The sequence below is a fragment of the Dryas octopetala genome, chromosome 1 (assembly GCF_963921425.1).
Source record: "Dryas octopetala chromosome 1, drDryOcto1.1, whole genome shotgun sequence".
In the NCBI taxonomy this organism is placed as follows: Eukaryota; Viridiplantae; Streptophyta; class Magnoliopsida; order Rosales; family Rosaceae; genus Dryas; species Dryas octopetala.
The window spans coordinates 5,650,627-5,667,738 of NC_141366.1; the positions used below are offsets into that span (position 1 = coordinate 5,650,627).

Here is a 17,112-nt window from a genome sequence, read left to right on the forward strand (position 1 = left end):
TTCACTTCCCCTGTCCCAAATTAAGAGTATAAAATGATATATAAGTGCTTACTTCATAGGCTTAAAATGAGGAAAAATACATTCAATCTTTAAATTTAACACAACAACTAAAATTAATAGATATTAAAGTGAATTTAATCATGTTGTATGAGACATAATAAGGTTGTGTTGTGAATGAAATTTGAAGAAAAAATAAGATAAAAATAAAAAGAGAACCCAACAAAAAAAAAAAGCTGAAGGTGATCCATTGGTCAAATCAGAAGCTTGGAACCATTTCCACAACCTTTGCTGAGAGTGAGCCACCTAAAACCCCAATAACTGTTCTTATTTATACTATGCAGAACTTCAGCCCATGATCTCAATCCTGAGAAGGCTATCTGCATCACTTCCACCGGTGATGGAACCGTCCAATACTTGTGGCGGCTCACAGAGACTTTTGGCCTTGGCCCAGCAGCTCCGCCTCTACAAGCCACCACTTTTATCCTTGGAAGATGATGTTGAGGAGCAGAGAATTGAAGAAAGCGCTCGCAAGGTTGTAGCCCAAGTGGGTTTTGCTGAAAGTGATGCCCCGATTGCACGCGACCCAGAAGCGTTCAGACCCAAGAGAGCTGCTGTTTTGGTCTGTCTCTTTGAAGGGGATGCTGGGGATCTGCGTGTCATTCTCACTAAGAGGTCCTCGGGGCTGTCCACTCACTCAGGTTCGTGGAGTTTTCGATAACCTCTGTTTGGTTCCTGGGAAAACTGAGGAAGATGAAAAAGAAATGGCAAATATTGGTTATTGGAATAAGTGGGTTCTCTTTTTTTTTTTTTTTTTGTTCGATTTTTCAGGTGAAGTTTCATTGCCGGGTGGGAAAACAGAGGAGGGAGATAAGGATGATGGGGACACGGCAACAAGGGAGGCAAAAGAAGAGATTGGTTTGGATCCTTCGCTCGTCAATGTTGTCACTGTTCTTGAACCATTCTTGTCTAAGGTATCAAGATTTTCTTTTTTGGTTCTAAATGTTGTTATTTTTTTAAAATTTTTGTTTGATTGAGCTCAACTTTGTACAATTGAGTGAACACAGAATTTGGTTTATCTAACTATGTGTTTTTTGGGAAATTACAAATTGGTGCCCGAGTTTCTCTCTAGTGGAAGTTTAAGGTTGAAACCTCAGTTAAGACTAGGAAGAACGGCAGATTTATCTTATACTTGTGTTTTCAAATTAAATAACTATGAAACGGGGGTGTATTCAATCTAGCTATGTATAGACTTTTGTGAAGTTTAGATTCTTAGTTAGCAGAAAAATGTGGAAATAAACTGGTAGATTAAGAGGTCATATTTTGTTCATAAGAGAGGAGGTGTAAAACGTGTCTGTCTGAAATGAATATTTAATTGAGGCTCATCCATGCTTCATGCAGCTCTGTTGAGTACAGGATCTTTTGCTGCTTGTTGGTTAGTATTAATCTCATATTTACTTATTTGCATCCAAAGTTTCAGAGTATTCTATGTTTTTGTCTATCCAGTTTTGAGCTCTATAGTGTACATCCTCCAATCCTTAATGAACACAAGGCATTCCAAATTTTGGAAGTTAGTCTAGGAAAGAGCAGGGTAGTTAGTCTGATTTGTTGGACAAGTGTTTCGGATTGACTTATAAAGATAGGTATCTGGGGAAGTGCAGGATGACCTACCTGGCACTATTTTCTCATGTTAGGTAATGCAAATTTTGGCGTCAGGCTTGCAACTTGAAAAACCTCTGTAGTTTTTTGAGGAATTTGATTTAGCTACCATTTGCTTTCTGCGCAGCACCTTCTGAGAGTTGTTCCTGTTATTGGCATACTTAATGAGAAGGAAGCATTCAAGCCTGCTCCAAATCCTGCTGAAGTGGAAGCAGTATTTGATGCTCCCTTGGAAATGTTCATCAAGGTTTTTCTCTTTAGTTCCTTACTCTCCGACTCCAAATAATGTTTTTTTCTTTTTGTTCTTTTTAAAGATCTTTTGTATACATTTGCTTCAGGATGAAAACCGGAGGTCAGAGGAGAGAGAGTGGATGGGAAACAAGTACCTGATTCATTTCTTTGACTATGAAACGCAGAATAAGAAGTACATGATATGGGGCTTAACTGCTGGTATCTTGATTAGGGCTGCATCAATTGTATACAAACGACCACCACCTTTTGTGGAGCAGAATCCTATTTATAAGATTCCTAGGGTTGTGGACAAAAATAGCACAATCCCATAAACTTTTCAGCAAACTGTAATGGGTTGTATTAAATGATCATCGTACCTGCAATAATATTTACCTCAATATGCATTCTGTTCTGGATAAATTTTTAAACATACTGAAAAAAAAAATAACAAAGCATGAGTGAAATCCAGAATCATAGGGCCATTTCACATCATCATAACACAAAAACAAATCAGTTGGAAAGAAAAAAAGGCAAGTCCATTGGTTTTTCTGGATTGTTTTGCTTTGAGCTTAGGCAACCAGCAGCAAGTGTCAAATGAACCTGGGTTCGGAAAATTGCCAGAACAGACTTGTTGGAATTGCCACCTTCTCCTTTCTTCAGGTCAGTCTGTCTTTTCCTTTCTTTATTACTTGTACTCATATCTTGCTCTCGATCACAATGGTTTTGTTGTTGTTGCAGGACTTGCCCAGCTACTAGGACTTCATGCGGTTGCTTGATAATACAGATGAAAACCTTGTCTATATCAAGAAATTTTTCTTCATTGATGTCAAGAGGGAAGACACATTGGCAGCCTCTGCTTTAATTCTATTGACATAGTTTGTTTTATGTTTTGAATGCTATTCTTATCTTTCTTATGAAGCATACATGTCTGCAATTTTTTTTTTTCCCTATTTTGCTATCCTCTTGAGAAAGTAATAATGCTTGAGAATGGAAAGTTATTAACAACATCAACAATGTACATAACAAATGAAAATGGTAAAAGAGTATGGAATTTTATTACAATCTCACATTCTCAATCAGAATAGACAACTTATTACATGCCATTATGCCATTTACCCTTTGGTCTGAATGCATTCCCTTTTAGAAAGGCAAGGGTGACGGCTATATCACGTCGTTTTACTAATCTATGTAAATTATAATATGTGTTATAACTGATGTGTACGGACACATATAATTGGTGTTATAAGTGACAGTCACATACTGTCCACCTAGTAGGTTTTTTTTTTTTTTTTTTGAGAAAAGTCCACCAGTAGGCTAGGTGCTTAAAATTTATAAATAAAAAAAACAAAGAAATAAAAAGGTGCCTTTAGTATGTTAGGGGAGCTAAGCGGATACCCCCACGTAACCACCACGTTTGTGAATGGAATGGATTCACAAAGCAGCCTTGAACGAAGACTCGAAAGTCTAGCACAAGATTTCAGACTCCAGAGAGCAGCTCCACCGCCTACCACCGGTTCCACCAACCGAGCAGCGGTTCTGCTGTGTCTCTTCCAAGGGGACGATGGCCACCTGCGCGTCATTCTCACAAAGCGAGCCTCCACTCTCTCTTCTCACTCTGGTTTGTGGGACTTGTTTTACTACCTCTTAATTCTCTTAGCATCGTATCGCCAATTATATTTCTTTATACCAACATTATTATAGAAAGAGGAGTGTTTGGTTGCAGGGGAAGTTGCGCTCCCAGGTGGGAAAACAGAGCAAGGTGACGCAGATGACGTGGACACAGCCCTCCGGGAGGCCAAAGAGGAGATCGGCTTGGACCCTTCCCTGGTCAACGTTGTCACCGTCCTTGAACCCTTTGTAAACAAGGTAAAAGGTTTTGTGGGTGGTTTGCGTATATTATACAATGTTTTAATAAATGTGATTTAGTTTTATTGATGAAATTAATTTTGGATTGCTAAATAGATTTGAATTTGTACAATTAATTTTAATCTTAGTCCAATAATGTTAGAGACACCACTTTGCATTTCAATTTATTGATCCAACTGATGTGACAGAGATGACATATTAATTTTTTATTTAATGAAAATAAATGAATTTATTAAATTTTCATGATGGGTTGAATGAGCATTTTGTAGGTATAAATAGAAAATCTTAGGGCCTGTTTGGTATCCAACTCAAATTTTTTTTTCAAAAATTAAGATTTTTTTTTTTAAATTTGAGTTTTCAAAATCAATTTTTAAAATTTGAAAATGTGTTTGGTATGAAATTTGAAAAAATTTTTTAAATTTAAAAAATGATGACATCTAAGAAAAAAAGAAGTGTAAAAAAAAAAAAAAAAAAAACGATGTTTTAACATTTTTTAAAAAAGGCATGTTTTTGAATTTTTTTTCTAAAAACTGTTTTTAAAAATGGTCTACCAAACACGTTTTCTTGACTAAAACTTGTTTTTTTGTTTTTGAAAACAAAAAATAGTTTTTGAATAGAATACCAAACAGGCCCTTAACTTTTTTTATTTCTCCCTTATTTTGAAACTAAAACTAGCTTTGTGGTATCTACATGCAGCGTGGTATGACAGTGGTTCCTGTAATTGGCATACTTCCTAACAAGAAAGCGTTTAGTCCAGCTCCAAATGCTGCAGAAGTGGAATCAATTTTTTATGCTCCTTTAGAAATGTTTCTCAAGGTTTTTATATCATCCAATTCTCACTGAGGTGCCTTCATTTCCTTTGATGAATTTCTTCTTTAGAATTTGCTTTCTCACATTTGCTTTACATGGTGGTGGGCAGGATGAAAAGAGGAGAGCAGAGGAGAAAGAATGGATGGGAGACAAGTATCTGTTACACCATTTCTACTTTGAAGCAGATGGTAAAGAGTATGACATATGGGCTTTAACTGCTGGAATTCTGATACGGGCTGCTTCAATTGTGCACCAGCGGCAGCCTGCATTCCTCGAGCAGATGCCGAAATTCTGGAGTGAAGGAGCTGATAGCACCACCATACCATAGGTGTATTGTCATGTTCATGTTATTCATGTAATATATGGTCAAGTTTATCTTTAACCCTCTATAGCAGTTTGTCTTTGACTATTTTCTCAGATATTTCAATGACAGCACCCCTATTCATGATGTAAAGTCACAGAAATGGTCAAGCTTATGCATATTTGATAATCTTGGCAAATGTTTCCATGCCACGAACCGAAAGACCATTGTGCAACAGCACATTTCAATCAACAAATTAGAAGAAACCATAGGGAGCAAAATTGTAGCGCAATTTATCAAACAAATGTAAAAGAATTGTATCGCTAAAGATAGTTCAACTGAGATTTAAGCTTCTCAATATTATAGACCATAAAACTTGGATTGTAAAATTGTAAAATGGTATTTGGAATATATGGTAAAAACCTAAATTAAACAAAACAACAATCTTGCCAACAAAAATTAAAAATACCGGAGTCAATTGACTCTAAATTTGGTCCCTCAGCTAAACACCTCATAAAATTTTTCAATGACAAGTAAACCTGAGTCAATTGACTCTAAAGGATCCTTCCGAAGACGATGTCTTAAGCAATTAGGGATGACAGTAGCAATATCCTCTGCAGTCACCTTATCTCTACCCTTTAGAGCAGCCAAGGCTTTTGCAGCCCTATTAGTCACTATGTCTCCTCTCAATCCATCAACATTCAACTCTGCACATACCTTGGAGATTTTCACCTTGAATTCATGATCAATCTGAACAGATGGAAGATAACTTCTTGCTGAGCCAATTTGTTGCTGAAGCTTTTCTTGCTCAGCATCGTAAGAACTCCGAAATTCTTTGGGATTTCTGTCGAACCTAGCTCTCTCCTCCACAATCTTCACTCTGAGCTCTGCATCCCTTACAGTTCCAACTTGTGCATGCATCCCAAAACGGTCAAGCAACTGTGGCCTGAGCTCCCCTTCTTCTGGATTGCCCGAGCCAATTAAAATAAACCGGGCAGGATGAGAAATCGAAATACCCTCTCGCTCCACTGTGTTCCATCCGGAGGCAGCAGAATCCAATAAAACATCCACCAAATGATCATCTAAAAGATTCACTTCGTCCACATAAAGAATTCCTCTATTAGCTTTTGCAAGAAGGCCAGGCTCAAATGCTTTGACACCCTCAGTTAGAGCCTTCTCAATGTCAATTGTCCCACAGACTCTATCTTCTGTAGCACCCAAGGGTAAGTCAACCATGTTGATCTTAGTCATGACAACAGGAAGTTGCTCCCCTTTCACAATGCTCTCTCTAACTTCCGCGCCCATGGACTCTGGATCTTCTGGATCGGAATTGTAAGGGTCACCAGAAACTACCTTAATTTCGGGAAGCAAATCAACCAAAGATCTAACAGTTGTGGATTTTCCTGTTCCCCTATCACCCATGATCATGACACCCCCAATTTTGGGATCAATCACATTCAGCAGAAGGCATAGTTTCATCTCATCCTGTCCTACTATAGCAGCAAATGGATATACCGGCCTCTGGTTTTCCTTAGCAGCAAGCCTCTGTGCCTGAATATGATCAGGCTGACAAGAATTAATCACACATAGATTGAAGAACCTAATCTTTATACTATAGCAGGTATAATTCCCAAAACTTCTCTTGAAACTAATCTTTTACTGTTAAGGAATGTTTAATAACCAGGCAAATAAATTTTCTCTCCAACAAAAACATCTAGAGTGCACACAATGTTTGTCCAATGTTAAACTAAATTTTGAACAACCAATTGGACCATAATCTCTGCACTTCAGCCAATCATAGCAGTAATGACAATTTTCCATCAAAACTTGTTCTCAAATTAGACTGAGGGAAGACAATTGGGTAAACAAAATTCAAACCTGTTCAACAGAGTTGATTTCAGTGGCAACATTGGTGACAGCCACATGGAACTGAGACCTACTCTTCTTTCCATGAATCCCTATCCCTCCATAAAACTTCTTCCCAGAACTCTGCCCTGCAATGCAAAATTCACAATTCATTCACATCAATAACAATCCACTAACCAGCTGAAACCCACATATTATCTCCCTTTGAAGAACAAAGAAACACAAAAAATGAACTGGGTATAGTATGTATTAACCAAATTAGAGAACAGAAGCCCAAATCATGGTTCTGATACTGGAAAATGAAATGGGTTTTCTTTTGTTTCAAGGGAAAAAGTACCTGGGTTTAGAGAGAGAGAGGGAATTGAAGTCTTGGAAGTGGACGATGAGAGAGTTCGCGAGGCCAAGGTTGCCGTTGAGCAAGTTCCCAGTACGGATGCCATGTGCAAATGTCTATGCGGTGCACTCTGTGTTAGAGTGTGAGTGTGTTTCTTGAGCTATAGAGCTTGGCATGGTTGTTCACTTTCCATTGGTATGTGAGGCTCAGGATAAGAGGATAGATTTCAGTCGTATCTTCTATGTTATTTGCTACGCCTTGCCGTAGACAAAAAAAAAAAAAAAAAAGGAAGAAAAAGGAAAAGCGAAAGTGGTGGCCTTGCGAGAAATTTAATTAGGTTATAAAAAAAAAAAAAAAAAGGATAAATTTAATTTAAAATTATAAAATATTCTAATGACTACCTAACATGAAATGAGTGAGATAAAGGATAGATATCCTAAATTCAAACTTTCATGTAATTAAAGAAAATGATAGCCACATGGCCAAAAAAAAAATGATAGCCAAATCAAATATTACAACAATTAATAATAAGAAGGATATTTACAGCAATTAAAAAAAAAAAAAAAGGATATTTACAGGCTACAGAAATTTTTTTTTTTTTAAAAGAAGGATATTTACAGCAATTAAAAAAAAAGGATATTTACATTTTGTTTTGGACGAAAAAGATATTTACATCTATTAAATTATAAAATGCAAAAGAAGCGCCAAAGTGGCAATTTTTAACACAAACTTATATAGGGGTGGGCATTAATACCGAAAATACCGAAACCGTTCCGTTCCGTTCCGTCCCGATCAATCCCGTCCCGAAATTTTGTTCCTTCATCCCGTCCCGATCCCATCCCGTCCCGTTCTTAAATGGGACGGGAACGGTTCTGATGTTTGAAAACCATCTCGTCCCGTACCGTCCCGAATTAATTATATTTTATTTATTATTATTATTTTTTTATTTTTTTCTCTTTCCAACCATTTAATTATTATTTAAAATTTTAAAACTCTCTCTCTCTCTCTCTCTCTCTCTCTCTCCCCAACCCAACCCGTGACTTTTTCTTTCCTCTCTCTTCCTTTTTCTTTCCTTCTCTCTTTCCTTTTTCTTTTTTCTACCTTCCTTCTCCTTTCCTTCTCTCTCCAGCCCGTGCCTTCACTTCTCTCTTCCTTCTTCTTCTTTCTTCTTCTTTCTCCCTTCCTTCTCCCTTCCTTCTCTCTCCAGCCCGTGCCTTCACTTTCTTTTCTTCTCTTCATTTCTCTTCCTTCTCACTTCCTCCATCTCTCTCTCGCGACCAGCACTTGTCCAGCCACCCCAGCCACCTAGCCACCTTAAACTCGAGCCACCCAACCACTTCCAGCCCGTGCGCGACCCAGCCCAGTCACCCACCTCGCCGTCCGGCCACTTTCCCAGCCACCCAGCCACCTATTTTTCTTCTTTTCTTCTTTTTGTCTGGGATCGGGTTGGTACCGAACCCGTACCGAATTGGTTTGGTCCGAGACGAGACGGTACCAGAGCTCCAAAACGCCCACCCCCGTCCCGTACCGATCCCGAATCCAAAGCATGAGATGGGAACGGGATGAGGTTAGTCCCGTCCCCCCCCGTCCCGTGCCCACCCCTAAACTTATATATATCACTTTGTGTTGACTGTTGACTATCACCTAACACAAACTTATATTTAGCACTTTGTGTTGACATGAATAATAACAATTTAGGTTATGCAAATAACCCAATTTTGACACAATAAACATATTTAACTATGATGATTGAAGAAAATTGTTAATTATTTAATTCTTAATAGGGTGCTTAATTGTATAAAGTATTATAAAATTAAATGATTATTTCTATAAATTTATTAATATTAGAATCAAGTGAATTTTTATTTGGTGGGACATGTATGGGTAATAGGTTTAGTTGAGAAATACGCAAAATTGAATTTTAGGTCATAAAATACATGGGTTAACTCAAACCCGACACAAAAATTAATTAGCTCAATTATCAAGCCATTTAGCTAACTCAAAAATTTCTTATTTTTAATAAAATCAAATACGAGGGAGTGTGCATAGAAATAACCCTAAATACAATCCATTCTTATACCAAATTTAACGTCATACAAGTAAGCATTCTTAAATTTAGAGAGGTGTTCCCAATTTAGATTTTAAAAGTCCAATAAAATTTTGGTGTCCTCAATTAGGATTTGAATAGATTTGAATGATTTTTTTACACATAACAATTTTTATGAGAATTTCAGCTAATTTCTTTAAATTTTGATGAATTATATGAATTTTAAAATTTATTTAAATCTAAGTTGAGAACATCCCTAAATTTAGTTACTTATTTAACTTTATTAATTGATAATTAAGGGCCTTAAGGCCTCATTGGGTATCTGATTTAAAAACAATTTTTTGTTTTTAAAAATACTAATTCGTTTTTAAATTGAAAAACTGTGTTTGGCAACCCATTTTTAAAAATAAATATAAAAAAAAGTTCAAAAACAACCATTTTCTAAAAACAATAAAATGTCGTTTTTGCAGTTCTTTTTTTCTTACACCAACTCTCTGCCGACCTGCGTTTTTGCCATCGTTTTCTCTCTGCCTTTCTTGTTCTTTCATCTCCTCCATATCTCTCTTCTGCTCTCAATGGGCCTTGAAAACCTTGACAAAGAAAAAGCAGTTTGTTATCGCCAATGAAGATCTCAACAACAGAACCGTCAATTTTGCTCCAGTGAAAGTGATCAACATCGCCATTGTTGCAGTTTGTTTTTTGTTTATGTTACTCCGATCTAGGAGGAAGAGAAGGGGGGATGGATCTCTCTGATTTTTGTTGTTTCCATCATTCATGAATGGTTTTTGGGTGAGTGTTTGGGTATCGATCGTTTTTTGTTTTGGTTGAGAGACTAGATGCTATGATGACATTGATGAGAAGGGAGATGATAAAATTCAATTTCATACCAAACATGTTTTTAAAATATAAAAATTGATTTTTAAAATTCAAATTTTAAATATTAATCCTATTTTTTGAAAATAATTTCTCAAAGTGATACCAAACGGGGCCTAAGCATTTACCCACACACCAACTCTTCCTTGCCAATGAAAATACAGACACAAGAACAACAACAACAAAAAAGAAGTAAAAAACAGGACTTGACACACTATTGATCACAGAACCAAGCAAGAAAGGAATATAGAAAAAATAGAGAGAAAAAGTAAAGGAATTAATCTGAAGAAACTGAACTAAATTTCCTTAATGAATGAATGAATACACGAATCAAGAAGTCATCAACTATATATTGACTGCTAACAGATTATAGAAACTAACTAACTATTCTCTAACAAAACAAGCCATGTGGCAAACAACCATAGGCTAGAAAGTAACTGGCAGAACTAATAGCTACAGTCACTAAAAACAAACACGTGACTTTATTAGAACTCAGCACAGTGTAATAGCTCAGCAACAACGCAGCTTCACAGCAGCATCCTTAACATCCCCCCTCAACCTCAACTAGGGAACCTAGTCTGAGGTTGCAACAATGTTGGTGATGTAAAGGACTATGCAATCCTTTTGTGAGCACATCAGCAGTATTATCAGAAGTAGAGACATATTCCACATCTAAAGCCCGACATTGAACTCTCTCTCGAACATAGTGAAAGTCTGTGTCCAAATGCTTAATGCGAGAGTGGAAAACAGGATTAGTACTGAGGGCAATGGCAGACATGTTATCACATCGAAGAAGAGGAGGATATGGAAGAGGAATGTGTAAATCCTTCAACACATTTTGAATCCAGGAAATATCAGAAACTGTATTGGCTAAGGCTCGATATTCTGCCTCTGTTGAGCTTCTAGCTACACTACCTTGTTTCTTAGATTGCCAAGAGACAGGATTCCCAGCTAGATAGACTATATAGCCGGTGGTAGACCTTCTGTCATTGATGTCACCACCCCAATCTGAGTCACTGTAAGCAGTGAGAGCCATATGTCCAGAGTGGTAATGAAGACCATGAGTCAAAGTACCTTGAAGATACCTTAAAATTTTCTTAACAGCATCATAGTGAGTCTCTGTAGGAGCAGCCATAAACTGACACACTGTGTTAGTAGCATAGGCAATGTCTGGTCTTGTAAATGTCAGATACTGTAAGGCACCTACCAAACTACGATATTGAGTAGGATCAGAGAGAGGATCGCCCTCATGCTTTGCAAGTTGCAAATGAGGCTTGCAGGGAGAATTGCAAGGTTTGCAATTTTCCAATCCTGCCTTAATAAGCAAGTCGCGAGCATACTTTTCTTGTGAGATAAAAATGCCATCATTAGACTTATACTGAACTTGTAATCCCAGAAAATAAGACAACCTACCAAGATCCTTCATGTCAAAGGCCAAACTCAACTCATCAATGACAGCTTGAACTTCAGAAGACTGTGAACCAGTGATGATTATATCATCAACATAGAGTAATAGTAAAATCACACCAGTACCAGTAGTCTTAACAAACAAACTTGGATCTGAGTGAGAAAATTGAAAACCAAGAGAGGGAAGATAACCTGTAAATTTCTCATTCCAAGCTCGAGGTGCCTGTTTTAATCCATATAAAGACTTCTGCAAGGAGCACACATAGTCTGGATGAGTAGAATCTTCAAAACCTGGAGGCTGTTTCATATAGACCTCTTCCTTCAAGTCCCCATGAAGGAATGCATTTTTGACATCCAACTGTTTAAGTGCCCATTTGAACTGAGCTGCAAGAGCAAGAACCAACCGTACTGTGGAGTGTCGAACAACTGGACTAAAAGTCTCTGCATAATCAATGCCATGTTCCTGACTGAAACCTTGAGCCACCAATCGTGCCTTATATCTAGATAAAGTACCATCTGGATTCTTTTTCAACCTAAACACCCATTTGCAGCCAATAATGTTGCGATGAACAGGTTTAGGAACCAGTGTCCATGTACCTTGAACATGCAAAGCATCAATTTCTTCCTGCATAGCTTTCCTCCACTCCTGTTGACCAATAGCAGCTCGAAAACTAGTGGGTTCAGTTGGTAAAGGTATATCAGAAACACAAGTTAAGCCAGAAAAGAAAGCAAATTCCTCAAACTTCTTGTCTTGCATAATTGCACTGAAGCAATGGAACTCACTGAAATCCTTCTTTTGAACAACTCCTACTTTGGATCTTGTAAGCATTCCATGCTCATTAGCACCAGTCAACTGAGCAGTGATTGATAATGGAACAGTTGCAGGCTCTTCAGGAAAAGAACTATGGACAAGCAACACATCTTGGTCTGTTCTTGGAGGTGTAGCTAAGGATGTAGACCCTGTCGGTAAAGAAGCAGAAGGCTCAATGGATATCGAATGTTCCTCTGAACTAGATAGAGGATGAGAAACAGGAGAAACCTGAACAGAACTCAAATGGGATGGAGACACATGTGGAGCAATAGGTACAGAGATACCAGGAGACACAGAAGAAGAACAAGGTACAGGTATAGGAAGAATGATATGAGAAGAAGAAAGAGAAGTAGAAGTAGGTGAAGAAGACTCGGTCATCGGTAAAGAATGAACAAAAGGAAACACTGACTCATCATGGATGACATGTCTAGTCAAAATCAATTTACCAGTAGAAACATGAAAGCAAATAACACCCTTATACCCCAAAGCATACCCCAAAAAGATACACTCATCACTCTTAGGTTGCAATTTGTTAAGAGTATAGGGCTTAAGAAAAGGATAACAGGCTGTGCCAAAAATCTTAAAGTGTGTAATATCTGCCAATTGTTTGAACAGTTTCTCATAAGGAGAAATCATATTGAGAGGTTGACAAGGCATTCTATTGATAAGCAAAGCTGCATGAGAACATGCATGATACCAAAATTTATTTGGAAGCTTGGCAGCATGAAGTAATGTAATAGCTGTTTCTACAAGGTGTCTATTTTTTCTCTCAGCTATCCCATTCTGTTGAGGTGTATAAGGACAAGAAAAATAGTGGAGAATGCCTTTGGATTCTAGAAATGAAATAAAAGCTTTACTAGTATACTCCCCTCCCCCATCAGATTGAAAAACCTTAATAGCAGAATGAAATTGATTTTCAACAAAAGCAGTAAACTTAACAAAAATAGAGAAAACATCTGATTTATTAATCATAGGGTAAATCCAGACAAAACGAGTACATTCATCCACAAAGAGTACATAGTATCTATACCCTTCTAGTGACATAGTAGGTGAAGGACCCCAAACATCACTGTGAATTTTTTGAAAAGGAACAGTACATTGATGTACATGAGAAGGAAATGGTAATCTAGACATTTTCCCTCCTAAACAAGACTTACAAAGTTGAGGTGTGTTATCTGGCAAAACAGAAATTTGAGAATCAGATAGCATTTTGTGAATTACAGAATTAGTGGCATGACCTAACCTATGATGCCAAACAGAAGACTTGACTAATTGACCAAGAAAAGCTACGAAAGAATCATGAGAAGGGTTGGGAATCTGCTTTGGAATGGGATACAATCCTTTGCTACTCCTTCCTCTGAACAGCTCCTTGAGAGTGGCCTTGTCCTGCAACCAAACCTCATGTTCATCAAAAGATACAGTACAATGATTATCCTTGCACAATTTATGAACAGACAATAAATTTGCAGCTATATCAGGTACATGGAGAATATTTTTAAGTGTAAGAGAGGAAGAGAGTGAAGCACAACCAATATGTTTAACTCCTAAACCCTCCCCATTACCAACTGTTATCTGCTCACCAGACTCAAAGGGTTCAGCTATGGTTAAATTGTGCAAATCAGCTGTCATATGATGAGTAGCACCAGTATCAGCAATCCAAACATCTTCAGAAGCAAAACCAACATTGCTAACATTACCAATATTAGCCTGAGCAGTCAAAGCATTCAAGGTCTGAGGTGGTGCAGACCCTTGATATGCATAATTGGCCCTGTTATAGCAATCCAAAGCCACATGACCTCTCTTGCCACAAATCTGACATTCCACACTTGAAGAAGAAGCTTGAGTTTGAGACATTCTATCCCTGTCAAGGCAATTCACAGCTGTATGCCCTCTTTTAGCACAAATCTGACACTCAGGCACCTGTCTACCTCCATTATTCCAATTATTCATAGTATTCCAACCATTGTTCCAACCTCTAACACCATTGCCTCCAGTGCTCCAACCTCGACCACCACCAGTAAAGTTAAACCTACCACCATTGTTCCAATGTCCACCATTAGCTCTACCTCCATTACTTCTACCACCATTGTTCCAATGACCACCATTACCACCATGATAGTGATTATTAGTCCATCTACCACCATTGTGATACCCTCCAGTATTGCTATATTGTCCTCCAGTAGGATAGCCATTAGATATGTAGGAATTGCCATTACCAGAGAAACCACCAGTGAACTGTACTCCCAACTCACCACTGCCACTACTTCCATTAGAAAAATTCTGATCATGAGAATTAGAAGAATGACCAGAGGAACTCATGCTAGGTTCCCTATCATGAGCTTGAGGGGGCTGTTAGTGTATGAGTTAGTAGTTAATAAGTTTGACTGTTATAGTTAGTTACTAAGAGTATATGAAGTCATGTCCTCTCCCTCTATAAGACTTACATGAAGCAATGTAGTCTCTTTAGATTTTTCCTACTCTCTCTCCCCTCTCTTACTCTCATTTTCTCAGCAATCCTAACATAAAACCAATTGGCAATGGGTGGAGAGGCCCAAGACTTATAAGCACATATGTTAAGCTCTAGTTTTCCGATGTGGGACATTGCTCTACATTACTCTCAACACGCCCCCGCACGTGTGGCGATATTTTGAGCCTTACACGTGAACAAATTGTATTGGGTGACGTGGGAGCACGTGTGACCGTTAGGCCTTACACGCGGATAACCTGGCTCTGATACCATGATAGAATTAGAGCATCCAACCCAAAACCAATTGGCAATGGGTGGAGAGGCCCAAGACTTATAAGCACATATGTCCCAAAAAAAAAACCTTGAAAAACCTGATCGAGTCACAAGCTTGTGATTTCAAGAACTCCTAATCACCACCACAATCAATCCGCAACACAGATCGCGAAACACCTCCAAGAACTTTCACAAACAGCTACAACCCAAATCGATCCCAGAAACAAATCGTAAACTACGCACATAGAGTCAGGATTAAAACCTGCTCTGATACCATGATCACAGAACCAAGCAAGAAAGGAATATAGAAAAAATAGAGAGAAAAAGTAAAGGAATTAATCTGAAGAAACTGAACTAAATTTCCTTAATGAATGAATGAATACACGAATCAAGAAGTCATCAACTATATATTGACTGCTAACAGATTATAGAAACTAACTAACTATTCTCTAACAAAACAAGCCATGTGGCAAACAACCATAGGCTAGAAAGTAACTGGCAGAACTAATAGCTACAGTCACTAAAAACAAACACGTGACTTTATTAGAACTCAGCACAGTGTAATAGCTCAGCAACAACGCAGCTTCACAGCAGCATCCTTAACAACTATTACATGTAACAAACACATCAAGGCAACCCAAATTCTTGGCAGCGAAACTTGTCCATCTCCTCTCTAAAAGCAGCCATACCAGTCTCTCGCAGAGTGACCAAAACCTTAAACCCATCTTTCTTCCCAAGACTTAAAGAGGGAGGCAAGAAAAAGCAGGGCTCAACACCACCAAGCAAGTTCCTCGAAAGGGGCAAAACAGTCACAGGCCCTCCCCACCCAAAATCCACCGTCGAATGAGGCAGGTGTCGCCAATCCGTGAACCCACTCACTTCGCTCCCTGCCGTGATCCCATCCTCGTAATGTAGCTCCTGAAAGTCGATGAACGAGCGCACGTATTCATCTGTGGCGTTGCTTTTGCTCTTCTTGATCAGATCCACTACCTCCCAAATGGGTCTCTCTGTTAATTCTCTCGCACTAAGCTTCACGTACATCGCAACGCAACCGTTGCCCCAATACCCAGCTGGCAACGATGGCTTTACTAGCTTCCGTACGTTGATTGAATATGCAAACGTCACCGTTTCATCGCTCGAAATCTCTGCAGCTTTAACCCTGTTTCATCCATCATTATACAATAATTTTTGTTTAAAAAGGAAAAAGAGACAGAGACAGAGAGGCTTAATTACTTGGCTCGCCATATAAAAGCACCCAAAGCTTCAAAAGTTGTGAAGCTCAACCCGGACCGCTCCAACAGCTTGCTCTTGAACCGCTCCAAACACTCGTCTCTCACATCAAAGCACTCCCTCGCAACCGGGCCCACCGACTTTCCCTGTCCGTACGGTGAAAACCCCCGGTCCAAACTCAGAAACTGGTGCAGTACCGGTGCATCAACTCGGGGCCGGTCTCTGGGTCCCAGCAAGCCCGCCCGGTCCCAGACGGGCTGGACCGACACCCGAGTTGCCCCGCGAGCCAACTCAGCCATGGCATTGAAGAACTGAGTGGCGCCCATTCCGTCGCACAGCGCGTGGTGTATGGCAGCTCCGAGAGTGTACCCACCGCACTTAAACACCGTTACTTGCAACACACACGGATTCGCCATCGCCTCCTCCAGGTCCGGGTCGGGCACCAACTGTTCTACGAAATGGGTATCCGGGTCATCGAGGCGACTGACGGAGTCGAGAGTGGACTCGACGGAAGCACTTATGAGGGGGACGCCCTGATCCTTCGAGCAGAAGAGCTCGAAGCGGTGGTCGTGGCGACGGCGGAGAGTGGCGGCGAGAGGATAGTAGTGGACGAGAGCGGCGGAGAGGGAGGCGGAGATGACGTGGCAGGGGTTAGATGAGGGAACAGTGGAGGGGTCGGCGGTGACGTAGGCACGGACATAACGGAAGGTGACGCGGAGGTTGGGGTCGTTGTCAAGGTGGCTGAGCTGGAGGACGTGGTCGTCGTCGTCAAATGGGGGTGTAGAGGGAATGACGAGGGTTGTTTTGGAGATTTCAACTTGCATTTTTGGTCACTTTGGTAGTTGCTTTGGTAGTTTGGTCACTTGGTGTGGGGATACCGGATATATGTATATATGAGTCGGCCATGTGGATTTGTTTGGTTGAGAATGAAAGCGTCTGG

General features: G+C 39.3%; 4 protein-coding genes across 4 annotated transcripts; 2 read left to right on the forward strand and 2 right to left on the reverse strand.

Annotated features, from left to right (window-relative positions):
- The first annotated feature begins 241 nt into the window (after positions 1-241).
- LOC147296912 (nudix hydrolase 15, mitochondrial-like) lies at positions 242-2,317 on the forward strand. Its single transcript, XM_086245928.1, has 4 exons — positions 242-698; positions 829-971; positions 1,784-1,903; positions 1,995-2,317. Exons 1-4 carry the CDS (start codon positions 353-355, stop codon positions 2,217-2,219), a joined length of 834 nt encoding a protein of 277 aa, XP_086102054.1. The 5' UTR covers positions 242-352; the 3' UTR covers positions 2,220-2,317.
- A 713-nt stretch (positions 2,318-3,030) lies between these two features.
- On the forward strand, positions 3,031-5,011 carry NUDT11 (nudix hydrolase homolog 11). The gene is made up of 4 exons (XM_086245929.1): positions 3,031-3,505; positions 3,611-3,753; positions 4,450-4,569; positions 4,673-5,011. The coding sequence occupies exons 1-4, from the start codon at positions 3,259-3,261 to the stop codon at positions 4,889-4,891; spliced, it is 729 nt and encodes a 242-aa protein (XP_086102055.1). The 5' UTR covers positions 3,031-3,258; the 3' UTR covers positions 4,892-5,011.
- Positions 5,012-5,194: 183 nt separating this feature from the next.
- Positions 5,195-7,268, reverse strand: LOC147296914 (magnesium-chelatase subunit ChlI, chloroplastic). The gene is made up of 3 exons (XM_086229589.1): positions 7,068-7,268; positions 6,743-6,858; positions 5,195-6,415 (listed from the first exon to the last, which is right to left on the reverse strand). Exons 1-3 carry the CDS (start codon positions 7,168-7,170, stop codon positions 5,363-5,365), a joined length of 1,272 nt encoding a protein of 423 aa, XP_086085715.1. The 5' UTR covers positions 7,171-7,268; the 3' UTR covers positions 5,195-5,362.
- Positions 7,269-15,530: 8,262 nt separating this feature from the next.
- On the reverse strand, positions 15,531-17,108 carry LOC147296915 (HXXXD-type acyl-transferase family protein). Its single transcript, XM_086229355.1, has 2 exons — positions 16,176-17,108; positions 15,531-16,101 (listed from the first exon to the last, which is right to left on the reverse strand). The coding sequence occupies exons 1-2, from the start codon at positions 16,994-16,996 to the stop codon at positions 15,570-15,572; spliced, it is 1,353 nt and encodes a 450-aa protein (XP_086085481.1). The 5' UTR covers positions 16,997-17,108; the 3' UTR covers positions 15,531-15,569.
- Positions 17,109-17,112: the final 4 nt, after the last annotated feature.

Excerpts from the sequence above, each read along its gene's own strand:
- LOC147296915 (XM_086229355.1), bottom strand. The coding sequence starts at position 16,996 with ATGCAAGTTGAAATCTCCAAAACAACCCTCGTCATTCCCTCTACACCC. Across the intron at positions 16,102-16,175 it reads GCTTTTATATGGCGAGCCAA|GGTTAAAGCTGCAGAGATTT; the intron begins GTAATTAAGCCT and ends TGGATGAAACAG.
- LOC147296912 (XM_086245928.1), top strand. The coding sequence starts at position 353 with ATGATCTCAATCCTGAGAAGGCTATCTGCATCACTTCCACCGGTGATG. Across the intron at positions 972-1,783 it reads TTGAACCATTCTTGTCTAAG|CACCTTCTGAGAGTTGTTCC; the intron begins GTATCAAGATTT and ends CTTTCTGCGCAG. Across the intron at positions 1,904-1,994 it reads CCTTGGAAATGTTCATCAAG|GATGAAAACCGGAGGTCAGA; the intron begins GTTTTTCTCTTT and ends CATTTGCTTCAG.
- LOC147296914 (XM_086229589.1), bottom strand. The coding sequence starts at position 7,170 with ATGGCATCCGTACTGGGAACTTGCTCAACGGCAACCTTGGCCTCGCGA. Across the intron at positions 6,859-7,067 it reads CTCTCTCTCTCTAAACCCAG|GGCAGAGTTCTGGGAAGAAG; the intron begins GTACTTTTTCCC and ends TTTGCATTGCAG. Across the intron at positions 6,416-6,742 it reads AAATCAACTCTGTTGAACAG|GCACAGAGGCTTGCTGCTAA; the intron begins GTTTGAATTTTG and ends GATCATATTCAG.
- NUDT11 (XM_086245929.1), top strand. The coding sequence starts at position 3,259 with ATGTTAGGGGAGCTAAGCGGATACCCCCACGTAACCACCACGTTTGTG. Across the intron at positions 3,754-4,449 it reads TTGAACCCTTTGTAAACAAG|CGTGGTATGACAGTGGTTCC; the intron begins GTAAAAGGTTTT and ends ATCTACATGCAG. Across the intron at positions 4,570-4,672 it reads CTTTAGAAATGTTTCTCAAG|GATGAAAAGAGGAGAGCAGA; the intron begins GTTTTTATATCA and ends GGTGGTGGGCAG.